The following is a 15,894-nucleotide window of genomic DNA, read 5'->3' as shown; positions in this document are numbered from 1 at the left end:
CGTCATTTATTTCATCTTTATAATTCGTACAAAGTTTAAAGTTGTTTTCTTTGCTTAATGCAAACAAATACATCTGTTTACTTTTCTAAAAAGTACTAAAAGTTCCTATCTTGCAAATTCATTCTTAAATCAGAATATTTTCTAACATTTTCATAATCTAATCTAATTCTCATTCTAGCAATTTCAAAACCAAAACCGATTAAACGATTTTTCCATATCATAAACCTAAAAGTAAATTTAACCGATTATAAATAAGTTTTGTTTAAAAAACGTTCCCTATGGAATCGATATCTTTATTACTACAAGCGTATACCGTGCACTTGCGGAAATCACTCAACATGTACTAGAAGTAAAGAGGTGTGGAGAAAAGTTCTCCCTCACCACCTGCTTTCTATTTTCTTGGCTCACTCTGATCATGACTGGTTTACAGATGGAGTTAGTGGGAAGTTGTTGGCTAACCTTGAGCATGGTGATATTTTCTTTGCTATTGTTTGTCACCAGATTTGGAAATGGAGGAATGAGGAAATCTTTGGAAGGAAAACTGTTTCTATTCCTAATTTAACTGAGTTCTTCTCGGAAAAAATGTTAAACATTACTGATTGCTTCAAAGGAGATTCTCTTGCAAGGTCTACCCAGAAGAAGACTGTTCACCTCCTTGGTTGGTGCAGGCCTAGGGAAGGAGTGGTGAAATTAAATACTGATGGATCTTGTCTGAAGGACGGTAAGATTGCTGCATGGGGTGTTCTGAGAGATGATGAGGGTGCCTGGGTGTCTGGGTTTACTCAGAATCTGGGTTTGGGTTCGTCCTTTTCAGCTGAGCTTTGGGGGATATTCTCTGGCCTTAAACTTGCCATGAGTCTGGGTTTGAAAAAATTGATTGTTGAATCTGACAACCTTGAGGAATTAGAAGGTTTTGCTCTTATCAAAGAATTAGCAGGTTTTGCTCTTCCTTTGATTTCATAAATTTCAGCCACATCTTCAGAGAGCAGAACCGGGTAGCGGATCGTTTGGCGACTGCTGGACATGAGAGGATGATGGGCGTCACTACCTTTTCTTATCCTCCTAATTATTTTCACTCTTTTCTTATGGAAGATGTGGTGGGGGTTAGCTTCCCTAGGCTAATCCCAGGCTAGGCTTTCTGGTTCTTTGTTTTCTTTTTTCCTTTCTTGTCCCTACCAAAAAAAAAATTAATAACGATTAAATGTGCATAATAATAAATTATTAATAGAAAAAAAGAAATGTGCATAATAATGAATTATTAATAGAAAAAAATCCAAAAACATGCTCCAAATTCTTATTTATTTAATTTCTCTATATTTTTTGTAGTTTATGTTTTAAAATGTTAAAGACGATGTTCTAAATAATGTTACATATGTTCTAAACTTTATAATTTGTGTTCTAAAAATTAAGTATAATGTTTAAAAAAATCAGTAAATATCTCGATCATTTTTGCATTTGTTCTATAATATAATTTATAACTCATGTTCGAAAAAACGTAACGCATGTTCTAAAAAACTTAACGTATGTTCTAAACTTTTTAGTTTGTGTTCCAAAAATTAAAATATATAATCTAACGTATGTTCTAAAAAATATGCCGTACGTTATAAACTTCATAGTTCGTGTTCTAAAAGTTAAAATATAAGTTCTAACGTATGTTTTAAAAAATATATCGTATGTTCTAAACTTTATAGTTTGTGTTCTAAAAATTAAAACATATGTTCTAAATTTCATGTCATAAGTTCTAAATATATCGTATGTTCTAAAAATATTTATATGATTTTATTGAAATATATAATATATTTTTATTTAGCAAATATAGTATTGGATTTTTTAGCATCAGATGCACTTAATAATATATAAATAAAAGAATTGTATAATAAATAAACTAAAGCAAGTGTATTTTTATTTAAAAAATATAGTATTGGATTTTTTTTAGCATCAGAGGCACTTAATAATATATAAATAAAAGAATTATATAATAAACAAATTAAAGCAAGTGTCCTGGTGGTAGTACACGCGTGCTTCGCTCCCTCTACGCCTAGTCCCAGGTTCAAGTCCCTCTTTTCCTATGTTCTCATTTAATCTTTAATTAAAGGTGGTGTAGGTTATTTACCAAAATACCACCGCGTCCCTACACCACCAAAATTAAGTCGTTTCATTCATGTTCTCACATAACAAAGTGAAGCCGACTTTGCTAGAAATGAAGGGACCTAACCGACTTCAGCAAGGAGCTTCAGAAAAGATGGAAAATTTTGTTTTTTTTTTCTTTTATGGAAACCTCAAACCAATTGTTAATTAATATTAATTATACACGTTTAATGGAAATTGAATTTGAACGAACAATTTTTTTAGCATAGGAATTTAGCCATTCTTCTATAGCTATTTTTTTTAAGAAAGTGGATTTTATTGAGAATCAATTCTTAACACACTACACAGAAAAGAGGGTGGTATAGAACTACATTCCCTATGATCATAGTTCCATCAAAATGGTCTTACAATCACCAACAATTTAAATTAAAAGTTGAATTACTCTCAATGGGATGGTGCAGTGAATGAACAAAAAGTTGAGAGTCAGATTTATTAAAAACATCCTTGTAACCTCGATGTTTTAACCAACTTAATACTTCACGACAAGACAATGCATCTACTAATAGTGGATTAGTTGGGCAAGGCAAAATGCCATTATAGCCTGAGATATAGTGACCATTAGAGTCTCTAAGAAGAAGACTAAACCCTGCGGATTGAGTGGCCTGGAAGACTACCACATCAAAGTTCAATTTGAAGATGTTTTATCGAAGCGGGCACCATCTTACTAGGAAGCTGTTGTATTCTGGGTTGTCACAGGACCAGATAGTCGGGCTTGACTCCAGTTGCTCAAGGAAGTTGCAACATTACAAAATAAAACTCATGGACGAGCTAAGGCGTTATTCCATACTTTCGAATTTTGATTCTGCTAGAGTGACCAACATATTAGTGCAGCTTGGGTTGCTGTCTCCTTGATGCTCGAATGTGAAAAAATAAGTTCTTAAAAGAGGATGAAAACGCACTATAATATCCCAATGAAGAAAAATTATAGACTTTTCATGCAACATCACAACCCACAAGTATATGGTATGTATCCTCCACCCCTGAAGTGTAGAAGCAACATTTTTGTGCAATTGGGACTTGCATGTTCGGAGCTTGGGACAAGTGAGAGATAATTTGCCGCAGCTTGCTATAACAAGGTATTGAAAGACTCCAAACACTAGCCCAAAATTCTGAGGATTGGCAAGAGTCTGAAGGGTAAACAATATCATTAGTATTCGATATGCACTACGAACCTAAAATGCTCCGTTACCCTCACCTGTCCAGCTCCAACCATCATCAGCTGACCTTTGGCTAAGAGGGATCTAACGAATTAATGTATAATCTCGCTCCATGAACAAACCTCAAGCAAATTTATCATCCCATGATGTCTCATTTTCACTGCTTAGGTTCGCGACCTGGATGTCCTCAATTCCAGGCAACGCTGAGCTTTCAACGTAGGGGTTTGAAGGATCAGGGAGCCAATGGTCATCCCATGCACTGATAGAGCAGCCATCACCGACTACCCTTCTGACATTTGTTCTAACTAGTTCGTGAGCAGCCATGATGCTCCGCCATATGTAGCTCAGATTGTGGCTAATTATGACTTCCATGAAGCTTGTTTTTGGAAAATACCGCGCCTTGTATACTCGAGCCACCAATGAATTGGGATTCATAAGCATACACTAACCCTATTTCATTAGGAGTGCCAAATTAAAGTAAGTCAACCTCGAAAAAACCCATTCCTCCGAATTTTTTCAACATACACAATCGATGCCACACTTTCCAATGGATACCATTAGTGTCTGAACTGCCCGAACCCCGCCATTCTGTAACTCTCTTTACTTTCTATACTTTCTAATTTTATTATTATATTTAAATAGGTTTGGTGCTTTATAGTTCTTAATTTTTATTTGGAATCTTCCTAATATTTTAAATAATTTTTTTTTTTGTTGAGAATCCTAATATTTAGAAGAGTGCAAATCTCTGTTAAATTCTTTAAATGACGTTAGTATCAATTTTGTTAGTCGTTCTGCGAATAGTGTAGCTCATGAGCTTGCTTGAGCTGTCTACTCAATGTCAGGACTGACTGAATGGTCCTTATGACCTTCTAATTTTATTTGTTCTGTATTATATTCTCACTTTCATTAATGAAATTTTCTTTTTGTTTCAAAAAAAAATTAGCTTTTTAGTTTTTGTTCTCTTTAATCATTAAACTAAATTAGTTTTTATTCTTATTAACTTATTAATTGAAATCATTTTAGTATTTTCATTAAACTTGATGTTTTTATATTATTAACTTATTTAAAAAAGGTAAGGAATACCTTTTTGCTTTTTTGGCTTTTTCTCCATATGAGAGTTACCCCTGTTGAGGGTGGGTTTGCTCGATATCACCATAACCACCGCCAAGATTCCGACTGCTCCCATCTGCTTTCTTTACCACCGGTTTTCTCCATTTAATCTTGGGATTTTGGCCGACGATCTGTGCTCTTATTTTACTGCTGTCTTGGTCGATTCTGGTTTGTGTTGTGCTTTATCTGCATCGCCGATTTAGCTTATATCTCCGTCTGTTTTATCTTCCACCGACGTGTCTTAGACTGGTGTTCGGCCGGTGATCGGTGCTCTTGCGGTTACTTCCGCCTGGTGGATTCAGATTGGGTCTGTTCGTTTCGTCTGCTGTCGCCAATTTAGCCTCCGTCTGTTTTACCTTCCGTCGGTGCGGATCCAAATGGTGTTTGGCCAATGCTTTATATTCTATTCTTGCAGTCTTTTCTGTTGTGTTGATTCTGATTATGCTGTTGAGGTCCTATTCATTCTCTGCTCATTCTCTGCCGACAATTAGGGTTCTGATTGGATCTTTTCCGTTGCGGTGTCTCCGATTGGTTTGCCGCCGTCGGTATGTGTTCTGTTATTTTACTTTCAATATTGATTGACTTTCGATTGTGTTTTTTTTGCTGCCATTGAGGATTATGTTTGTGTTATCCCTCAATTGAGGTTTCTGGTTGTTTAAGTCCGTTTTTAGGAGTTCCGTTTGTTTGCTATCACTGTGTCTTGTTTGTTGGCTCATACTATTGAGGATTTCAATTGTGTTTCTACTGACATTGAGAATTCTGGTAGTGTTTTTCCAAATTTGAGGGTTTAGGTTGGTTATTTTTCGCCTCTTACGATTTTGAGTGGCTTCTTTTGCTAATTGATATGGAAGAAGGGTTGGAACATCTCACAATTGTTGATGATGGTTTTGAATTTACTTCTCTATCCGATACTCCGATATCGGGGAATCTTGATTTGTGCCTAGTAGGAACGTTGCTCACCAATCGTTTGTATAACTTCTCGGTTCTTAAGCACCATCTTGCAAGCCTGTGGCAGCTTGGTCGTGGTCTAACTCTTATGGAATTGGGAGGTAAACTGTTGTTATTCCGATTCTACCATATCTATGATTTGCGGTGGGTGATGGATAGTGGTCCATGGACATTTGAGAATAGTTTGTTGATTTTACATGAATTAAAGAATGGAGAGGATCCTTCAGAAATTCCTTTATACTTTGCAAACTTTTGGGTTCAGGTTTATGGTTTGGTTGCAGGTTTTTTCTCTGAAACTGTTGGTAGGGCATTGGCAAACTATATTGGATCTTTTGTGGCTTATGATGATAAGAATGCAGGGATGGCTGATCTTTGCTTTATAAGAATACGGGTCAGACTTGATATTCGTAATCCTCTTAAAAAGGAGAAGAAAGTTAGAAAAGCTGGAGGGGAATGGCTAATGTGCAATTTTAGATATGAGAAACTTCCATCGTTTTGTTTCATTTGTGGTTTGATTGGGCACATTGACAGGAACTGTGAACTTTTTTACCAAACACCAAGTGAAGATTTAATTCGAAATTGGGATATCTCGTTAAAGGCACCACCTAGACGAATAGCGAATCTTGGGGGGGTAGATGGTTGAAGCAGCCATAGAAATGTAAGTGCAAAGATGACTACTATGGATGCGTCAAGTTCAAGTACTCTTCAACGTAGCAAGGAAGCTGTATGGCAAGGGCCAAGGAATATGCAGTTTCTTGTCTCAAATTTAGTGGCAAGTTTGGTTGGAGGCAACCAGCCAAGGGAGATTAGTCTTGATAAGCCTTCTCCGGATAATTCTATTTTGGAAATATCGGAAGAAAGGAAACGTAGAAGAGGGGAGGTAAACGACAGAAAAATTGAACAGGGCGAGGAGAGTATCCAGGGGAAGACAGCAACAAGAGTTTAGAGGTCTGTTCGTCAATTTATGGAGGTGGATGGTTTGGGGGGGCACCAGAATAGTCCCACTATCTCTAATTCTGCTTTGTCCGTAGGGAGTGCAAAAGTACCAATGGAAACCCCCGATCCAAAAAACGGGGAACTGGCACTAGTACAGAAATGCTTACTTGTGTCGCACTTTTTTAGGTTATTGTGTCGCACTTTTGTGCGACACAACAGGGGTGCGACACAAGAACTTTGCATCGCTCTTGAGAGCGACACAAGCTACTCATCTGTTGTGTCGCACTTGTCACGCGCGCGATACAATAGAGCGATAACTCTTGTGACGCGCTTCTAGAGTGTGCGACACAACATATGATAATTCTTGTGACGCGCTCCAAGGGTGCGCGACACAAGCTCCCTGATTAATCTGATACACTTTGTATCGCTCCTTCCTCACGCGCGACGCAAAATATTGATATTTTAAAAAAAAAAATTACAAAATGTTCCAGCATCTAGCATAAAAAAAACCTAAAAGATATATGAATATTTGGATTGAAGAGAGCTACTTCAAAACCTCACAACTGCTAACAACATTTTCATTAGATATCTTCCTAGATAAGTGGCATGAGAGCTTGATGTCAAAATATTATGCAACTGCATAAATTAAATGTAAGTGCCTATATTTAGCATCTAAAATCAAAACTCAATTGATCCTAATAGATGAAATTTCGGTAATGAAATATAATAATCCTATGTCAAGATAATAATCCTTAGTGGTTTAGGGTCAAAACCTTCACAACCTTATTTCTCTCAACCCCTCTATGCATCAGAGAAGTCTTAATGGTCCTTCCTACTTTCAAAAAGACCTAAGTCCTACATGACAGAGCAAATGGAGATTTGTACAAATTGAAACATTTATGACTTCAAGGAAGTTCATGGACCAATAAATCACTATAAGCAATAATGCAAGTTCAGAGGACCAACTTATCACTTTAAACAAGTTTAAGGAGTTAATTGGTCGTTTTTAAAGTTGGGGGACAATCGGCATTTATGGCCAACTTTGAGGGGCTGTGTATTTAGTGAGGCACATATTTGGGGCAGCAATGATCATATAGAATTGGGCAATGTGTGTTAAAGAAAATTCATTAGGTGGCCCATGTACTTGACCAAATAATCTGATTGTCCCTCTAAACTTTGGAGATGTCTCGTTAGCTCCGGAACTTGCTTAAAGTGATATATGCACTTCAACTTGACAGAATCTACTCTTGCCACGTAGGACTTAGGGGTTAATCATTTCACTTTAAGCAAATTCAAATGGCTAATGAGATATCTCCAATTTCAGTTTAGGCAAGTACATGGAGCCCTGAAGTATTAAGCCATTATTGATTTGACTCAAACTTTATTCCGCTTCATGTTTGAGGAGGAAAACTTATTGTAAATTTTCATAACAGGCGTCTTCCCATGAAAAGGAACCCCACTGAATAATCAATGAATCTCCTGCCTTAAGCTTATGAGCACTCTAGAAGGCACCCCAACCACCTGAAACAAAAAACTTTCTACCTGTACTTCTGTATGAAAGTGTTGCAGGCCAACAATTTTCCTCTTCATCCTTAAGAATCACCGAATAATTTCGACGGCGTAGATCAAGTTCTCTTGTAAAGCTCCATGGAATATACTGATTCAACACAAAAATTAGGTTCTTTGAAAAGAAAATTCTGTAATGCAGATAAATTTCCCAAGAACAAGTACAGATTAGTTACCAATCTAGATTTCTTGACGTCGCCTGGTGTGAGCTTAATTACACAATTAGGATGTTCAAGGACAGAGGAGCTAGCTTTTGCTTCTTTTCTAGTTTTCGCATTCTTCTTTGTTTCCAATTTCTTTGCTGCATTACAGAAATATAATCTTAACACAACATTTTATACAACAACTAAGCATTAATCCCAAATGGTTGGGTCTTCCAATCAGTCCTTAAAATATATGATCTCTATCGTTAATTCATCTCAGATTTTTCAGTGTTTCAAAAACAACAATATCATTTTCTAGAAAAGTTTCAAATGTGTTAAAAAATTATTGATCAAAGGGTTAATATATACATTGAAAAGACCAGGGGCTTATTCAGTAAAAATTGAATTGGTCGGTAAATATGCTTTTTTCCAATATTCAATTCAACTCAAACATGCATACTAGGAAAGAAATGAACTTACAGCAGCCAGATTGTTTTGCTCCTTCAGGAATTTGCTGCAATGCAAACGAAATGTATAGTTGGACATCAATGTATCTTGGCATTTCTTTAAAATGTCATGGTTCATACAAACGATGCATCAGATGAATGGAGCTTCGTGTAATATTGAATATTATGGCAACTAATAAGGAAAAGCAAATGCAAGAGGAAAGTTAGCATTAACAAATAAAGCTGGTGAAATAGTTAAGGACTCTCAACTACTGATCATTTGCTATTCCAATAGAATACTCATCAGGAAAACCGAGTAGAATGTAAGAGTTTTCACTGCCTCAAATTGGAGATTATAATTTTATGAAGAAGAAGAATTAGGTCATGGGTCTTCTGGACTACATCCAAAGAGTAAAACTTGCCCACCAACACCAATGCTAAGTTTCAATACTTATGCCCCTTTAACATATATCTCAAGTGAAACATACACTCACTTGATTGAATTAAATTTTGAAAGTAATGCACCATAAACCCATTAGATGATGGAACACGAAGCACAATTCAAAAGGCCTGTGAAATAAGAACCTCAAAACAGAGGTCACACAAACAAAGAATAGCTATACCATACTATTGATTCATGAATAAAATCTAATAGAAAGGATAAGTGAAATGAGAGTGATGACTAAAAAAAAAGGCTATTATAAGCCTTATTTTGTCTTACCCTTATACACACCATATCTGATCTATACTAGATAAGATGAAATGTGTGGAAAATTAATTCTCTTAGTTCTGGCCTTGCAACTGTAAGGGAAAAGAGGCCTTAGACCTGCAATGCAAATGTGAAACCCATTGCTGGAGAACTCCTTGGCATGGACCACAAAAACAGGACTCCAACTGGCTCCCCTGTAGAGTAAACTGCAGAATCAAGAATTCCTAATTCAAATAGCAGAAGAATAAAATCAATTCCAAAAAGTGTGGTACCATGACCACACCTAATCTGTTTCTTGTTAAACAGATGTGAAGATCAGAGGGTGATAATTAGTGGGCACAAGATCAGAAGAAGAAATATAGGCAAGCAATAAATCGTGAAGAATGAAAAATGAAAACCCCTGGTTCAAACCAAAAGAAAAATGACCTTCCCATCAACAAACAAAACCCCTGGTTCAAACCAAATGAAAAATGAAAAACTATGGCATTCCAAACATCTTAGAATCCATCAAATAATCTAATACTGTTGTGTATATATTGTGGAGTCATACCTCCATAATCCTTGTTAGGAACATCAAGATACGAATCTGGTGAAACCCAAAGAACACCAGGCTGTTCTGTTCATCCACAGAAGTACAAGAATAAATCAGCCTAATACAAAGCTTAGGAGCTCTTAAATTAAATGTCAAAACAAAATTCATAAACAATAATTATGGCTGTCAATTTCTGACACGACAACACGACTTACAGAGGTAAAGCGCTTGACATGACTCGTTTGATACAATTAAGTAACACTAGTATGACATGATAACCCATTTTGACACCCCTGTAATAAGTTCGTGTTTATTTCATCAAATATGAAATTTGAACAATGTATAAATTAATTTCTTGAATGACAAACTGATGAGAAAATTTAATTAAATCAACTAGCACTGAACCTATCATAAACCAAAAGAAGCAAAATAACAGCAATAGTGTGAAACTAAGTAAATTTATCAAACACCTGGAATGCAAATGAATCAAGTATTCCCAAATAGCTTTTAAACCCAAATAAGAAATAGCAAAGGATAACACGCTAAAAAACCCTGATTGAAGGACGAATAGTGCAATACCTTTAACTTGATAGTTAGATACACGTATGCATGTGAATGTTTTTACAGCTATAGTTTGACAAGAAAAAATGACGTAGAGCACTAGCATTTTGTACAGTGATGTGCCATAACAGAAAGCACCCAATACAACTACTTTCCCCCATGCTATTCTGAAAGCCTACCACTTGAACCTGGAATTGTGGGATTCTTAAACAAAGAATGGGATAGTAAATTAACCAATTACTAGATATGCACATATGACAAATATGGTCTGCAGAGCTATTGAAAATTTAGATTTCATCTTTTTCTGCTAAGGGCATCTTCATGTACAAGGTAATAAACCATAGTTATTAAAGGCGCGCCTGAGGCGCGCCTATGGCGCATGGCGCACCAGGCGCAGGCCTTAGCGCCATGGCAGCCCCATGGCGAGGCGCAATCGCCATGGCGCGCGCCTGGTGCGCCATTTTGCGCCAAATGCAATTGCCAAAGGCGCACCAAGGCGCGCCTTGGCAGTTAGAGGCAGTTATGGGCAGTTTTTTTATATATCTGGGATGAAGCACATGTTCTATTAACAAAAAGTATTAAAGAGGAGAGAGATTATACGTTTTAAACTAATTAGAAGACGAAGAGACAGAGTCATGAAGAGTTGAAGATGAAACTCTAACATGGGGTTTAGTTGGTAAGGCTGCTGGAGTTGAAGAGATTGCATATAACACTAGAAGAGTAGGAAAAAAGGCTAAAGTATCATCTTCCAAGGATCGAGGAAAAGCCCATGTAGTTGTTCGAGATGAGGAGGAAGAAGAAACTGAGTTTGTTGATGAGGATGAAGAGGATCAGTTTGATGATGACGCTTTAGATGAGGAGTGTGATAGTGATGATGAGGAGTGATGGATTTGGAGAGTTTTGATTAGGAGTAGAACTTAGGAATTAGTATTCAACTTTAAAGTTTGCTAATATGGGGTTTATTTTGCATTTTAAATTTATTTATGCTTAAGTATTTTCATGATTTAGTATTCATTGCATTTTTATGTTAGTTTAATAGTTTTATAATTTTTATTTTTGTCGGTGCGCCTTGTCTCGCTATGGCGCGCGCCATCGCCGTGCGCCATGCGCCAAGGCTCCAGGACCCTTTGCGCCTTAGTGCGCCATGCGCCTTTAATAACTATGGAATAAACAAAATGTGGTCATCTAAGTACCATATTGAAAAGCAATAATAAATTATTTGTTTATTGCAAGAGCCTTAGACAAATGTCTTCGTTCCAATTGATAACAGATTTCCACATATGAAATGAAACTGGGTCAAGAAAACTGATTTGAAACTAGAAGCCAAGGTGCATTAACTGAATATCAATTGAAAGAGAAAATATTGCTACACCTGCAAATCTTGTTAAATTAGTAAGTAAAGTACTACTCTCTTTTTTTTTCAATTTTCCTCTGAAGAAAAACGTGGGTGTAATCGAAGCAAAGTCTGAACTCCAAAAGACATTCCTTAGCCAGAATGATAGTATCACTCACCGAAAAGCAGGTTCAGCAAAAAATGGCAATATCCTGCCGATCACAGGCAGTATATCACTGGCCTTCCCATGGTAAAAAACGCCTGGAAAATTCTTGGCAGTGTGAGAAACTAGCTTCAAAATCGCAATAACTTCTCTCTCATTTGCTGCAAGACATGCAAATTTCAAGCTCCATAAGCATTCTTAGCGGGAAAAAAATTTGCTGAATTTTAGCTGTAATTCAAAGTTAACTTTCAACATTCATTTTAAATTAAATATTCCATCGATCCGAAAGCAAAATAGCAAATAAATAAATAAGACAAAAACATATCCTACAGTGTTTCCATCCACTTGAATATTGTTATAGAAATTAACGAAAAGTTTAGGGTTTACGAACCGGAAGAAGGGACGACGTAGGTGTGAAGAAGATTAGGAAGAACGGTGCAAGGTCGAGGTGGCGGTGCAAGGTGGAGGTGGCGGTGTGCGGGGTGGAGGTTGGCGGCAATGGAGTGGAGTGGGTGGAGATAAAATAAAACCCTAGAAAATGGGTTGGCGGCGAATGGAAGCAGAGATGGGTAAAGCAAAGTGAATGAATTAACAAAAGAAAAGAGTTATTTTTTTTTTTTTTTTTTTTTGGTAGAAAAGGAAAAGAAAAACGAATAACAACAAACTACCCAGGAATTAGCTTAGGGAAGCTAACCCCAATCCTATCTTCTAAGAGAAGATGAGAGATGAAACTAGGGGAAACAGGAAGGGTAGTAACGCCTAACGTCCCTTCATGGCCCGCCGCCGCCAAGCGATCAGCAACACGATTCTGCTCTCTAAAAATGTGTCTGAACTCTACGAACTCAAAGGAGGAGCAAAGCCTTATAATAGCTTTGATGAGGTTGCGACTGTTAAGACCCATAGAATGATTCTCAGAAATCATTTTGATTGCTTCCAAATTATCAGACTCCACAGAGAGCCTCTTAACACCCAGCCTTTTAGCAAGATTGATTCCAGTAAGAATAGCCCAGAGCTCCGCAGAAAAGGAAGAACTCAACCCTAAATTCTGGGAGAACCCAGAAAGCCAGACGCCCCCTACATCTCTAAGCACACCTCCAGCCGCAATCTTACCGTTACTGAGGCAGGAACCATCAGTATTCAGCTTCACAACCCCCTCTCTTGGCCTGCTCCATCCCACGAGATGGACATCACAACACTGAGAGGCTCTGGCAAGGGACTCTCCTTTGAAACTATCGATAATAGAGAAAAGTTTTTTCGAGAAGAAATCAGCTAAGTTTGTCATAAAAACAGTTTTATCTCCAAAAATCTCCTCGTTTCTCCATTTCCAAACTTGGTGACAGATAATAGCAAAGAAAATGTCACCATGCTCCATGTATGGAAGCAACTTTCCTCTAACACCATCAGAGAACCAGTCGACCTCAGAATGTGCCATGAAGGAAGAGAAAATATGGTGTGAGAGAATTTTCCTCCAAACCTCTTTACTATTAGAGCAATCTCTAAGAGCATGGCACAAAGTCTCAACATGGCCTCTGCATCTACTGCAAGCTCCAGAATCAGCCAAGTGCCTTCTGTGCCTATCCGAATTAGTAAGAAGCCTGTCCTTAACGCCCAGCCACAGGAAACTCCTAATACGGAAAGGAACTTTAAGGGTCCAAATCGACTTCCACACATCCGAGGGAGGATCAGATCTAAAGAGAGAGAAAGCTTCAAAGGCCGATTTGCAAGAATAAACTCCATTGTTAGTCAGCGCCCAACAGTGCCTATCCAAGTCTTCCTCTTGATTACTCACCTTCACTCCCCGCATTCTAAGGAGAGTCTCAAGGCTAAAGAAAGTATCAAACTTTGACCAGATCCAGTCCCCTTCCGAGTCAACCATATCGGCAATCCTCCAGTTGCGTATATCACTAGGCGGGGGGGAAGAACACACCTCAATTAACGGTTTATCCCCAATCCAGTTATCAAACCAGAAACTAATGGACTTACCATTCCCCACCTCCAGGCCAACTCCCAAGCAGAACTCATCAAACACAGCACTAAGTCCTTTCCAGAGGAAGGAACAATTAGCAACTCTCTCTTTCGGGCCCCCGAAGATTTTGTCTTTCCGATACTTACCACAAAGGAGGCGAACCCAAAGAGAGGAAGGGTTTTGCCACATACGCCAAAGGAGTTTCATTAATAAAACTTTATTATTGTCCTTTGCTTTCCTAATACCCAGACCCCCAGAATCTTTAGGCTGGCAAACCTCACTCCAAGGCACAAGATGGATCTTCCTGCCCTCCGCAGCTTCCCCCCACAGGAACCTACGGTTAATCTTGTCAAGATCATTAAGCACAGGATCCGGAAGCTTACAAGCCTGCATGATGTGATTGGGAGCAGCACAATTAACAGATTGAATTAACGTGAGGCGGCCAGCGAGAGACAGAGTCTTGGCTTTTTAAGTGGCACACTTCGAATTAGCTTTATCCAAAGTCTCTTTGAAGGAGCCTTTAGACACACGCTCACTATGGAGGGGAACGCCCAGATACTTCCCAAGAGAATCAGTAAGAGGAATACCTGAGAGATCACTTAATCTCTTACAGACTCTCTGATTCATATTCTTAGAGCACATCATCCTAGATTTCTGGATATTAAGCTTCTGCCCAGAGGCCGAACAAAAACAATCCAGAATATCCATAATGACTCTCAACTGCTCCTCATTACCCTCAAGAAAGATAAGGACATCATCTGCAAAGAATAAGCGAGTCACCTGGGGACAGAAGCTGTTGATCGCCACAGGGTGGAAACTCCCATTATCAATCGCATCCTGAATCAGGTGAGAGAGCCTCTCCATAGCAATAACAAAAAGGAAAGGGCTCATAGGATCCCCCTGACGGATTCCTCTGCCCGGGGAAAATTCCTCCGACATATCCCCATTGACCATAACTTGAAACACAGGAGAAGAAATACATACCTTAATTAAACTTCTCCAACTGTCCGGGATTCTAGCTCTCTCAAGGCTCTCCATCAAGAAATCCCAATTAATTCGATCATAGGCCTTCTCTAAATCCAGCTTCAGAGCCACAATGCCTTTCCTCCCCTTCCTAATCTTCATCGTGTGGACCATCTCTTGGGCGATCACCACATTATCCATCATTTGTCTACCAGGCACAAAGCTACCCTGATTCTGACAAATGATCGCAGGAAGAATGCCACGGATTCTATTAGCCACAATCTTTGTAACAGTTTTGTAAAGAACATTACAAAGACTGATAGGTCTCATATGCAAAAAGGAAGAAGGCTTATCAATCTTAGGAATCAGAACCAGGAGGGTTCTATTAACCAGCTCAATATCCTTCGAACCACTGAACACCCCCAAGACAAAATTATAGATGCCTTCCTTCACTACATCCCAATGCTTATGGTAAAAGCCCGCCGGAAGACCATCAATCCCAGGAGCTTTAGAAGCCCCAATGCTGAAGATAGCTTGGTTAATCTCTTTTCGGGAAATAGGTTGAAAGGCCTCCTGACTACAATCCTCACTGATTAAAGGAAATGTAGCAATAGAGTGAGCCCTCTCCAAAAGAACAGGTTCCTCTTTGAACAGCTCTCTGTAGAAATCCAGGGCTAAGTTCCGAATAACCTCATCTTCATAAACCCAATCACCATTAGAATCCTTAATGGCCTCAATTCTATTTCTCTGCCTTCTGATCAGGGTAGAGAGATGGAAGTATTTGGTATTACGATCCCCATCTCTAATCCAGGACTTCCGAGACTTCTGGAACCAAAGGAACTCCTCCTGCCTAAGCACAGCCTCCAGCTCCTTCTGAAGGGTTCTGAGGAGGCCCTCAAGGCTATGATCAAACCTCCCCTCCAACCTGCGTTGAATGCCCTCCATCCTCTTTAATAACTTGTTCTTCCTTCTGATAATATGCCCAAACACATTCCTATTCCACCCCTGCACCTTATTCCTGAACCCTTCAGCAGCTTGCAGTACATACGAATGAGGTCTCCAACTCTCATGAACGAACTCTTTAAACTTAGGATGGGACTCCCAAGCCAACTGATACCGGAACGGTCTCTTACCCCTAGGATGCTTACCTCTCAAAAGTCTAAACAAAATAGGACAATGATCCGAATGACGGAACGGGAGGTTCAACACAGAG

General features: G+C 38.5%; 1 protein-coding gene across 2 annotated transcripts; it reads right to left on the bottom strand.

Annotated features, from left to right (window-relative positions):
- Nucleotides 1–258: 258 nt before the first annotated feature.
- On the bottom strand, nucleotides 259–12,276 carry LOC136217632 (uncharacterized). 2 transcript variants are annotated; one of them, XM_066004240.1, is made up of 8 exons: nucleotides 12,144–12,276; nucleotides 11,769–11,913; nucleotides 9,714–9,779; nucleotides 9,176–9,369; nucleotides 8,489–8,522; nucleotides 8,042–8,166; nucleotides 7,842–7,956; nucleotides 259–1,172 (listed from the first exon to the last, which is right to left on the bottom strand). In XM_066004240.1, exons 4-8 carry the CDS (start codon nucleotides 9,188–9,190, stop codon nucleotides 1,114–1,116), a joined length of 348 nt encoding a protein of 115 aa, XP_065860312.1. In that variant the 5' UTR covers nucleotides 9,191–9,369; nucleotides 9,714–9,779; nucleotides 11,769–11,913; nucleotides 12,144–12,276; the 3' UTR covers nucleotides 259–1,113. The 2 variants fall into 2 exon arrangements, with proteins under 2 accessions (XP_065860312.1, XP_065860311.1); XM_066004239.1 differs by having other exon boundaries at nucleotides 9,281–9,369.
- Between the last annotated feature and the right edge of the window lie 3,618 nt (nucleotides 12,277–15,894).

This window comes from Euphorbia lathyris, chromosome 2, assembly GCF_963576675.1.
Source record: "Euphorbia lathyris chromosome 2, ddEupLath1.1, whole genome shotgun sequence".
NCBI lineage: Eukaryota > Viridiplantae > Streptophyta > Magnoliopsida > Malpighiales > Euphorbiaceae > Euphorbia > Euphorbia lathyris.
This window is presented reverse-complemented; position numbering and strand designations above follow the sequence as displayed.

Coding starts and splice junctions, on each gene's coding strand:
- LOC136217632 (XM_066004239.1), bottom strand. CDS start 9,325: ATGCCAAGGAGTTCTCCAGCAATGGGTTTCACATTTGCATTGCAG. Junction 8,523..9,280: donor GTTTCACATTTGCATTGCAG/GTCTAAGGCCTC, acceptor TTTGCATTGCAG/CAAATTCCTGAAGGAGCAAA. Junction 1,173..7,841: donor ACTTTCATACAGAAGTACAG/GTAGAAAGTTTT, acceptor TTTTTTTGGTAG/GGACAAGAAAGGAAAAAAGA.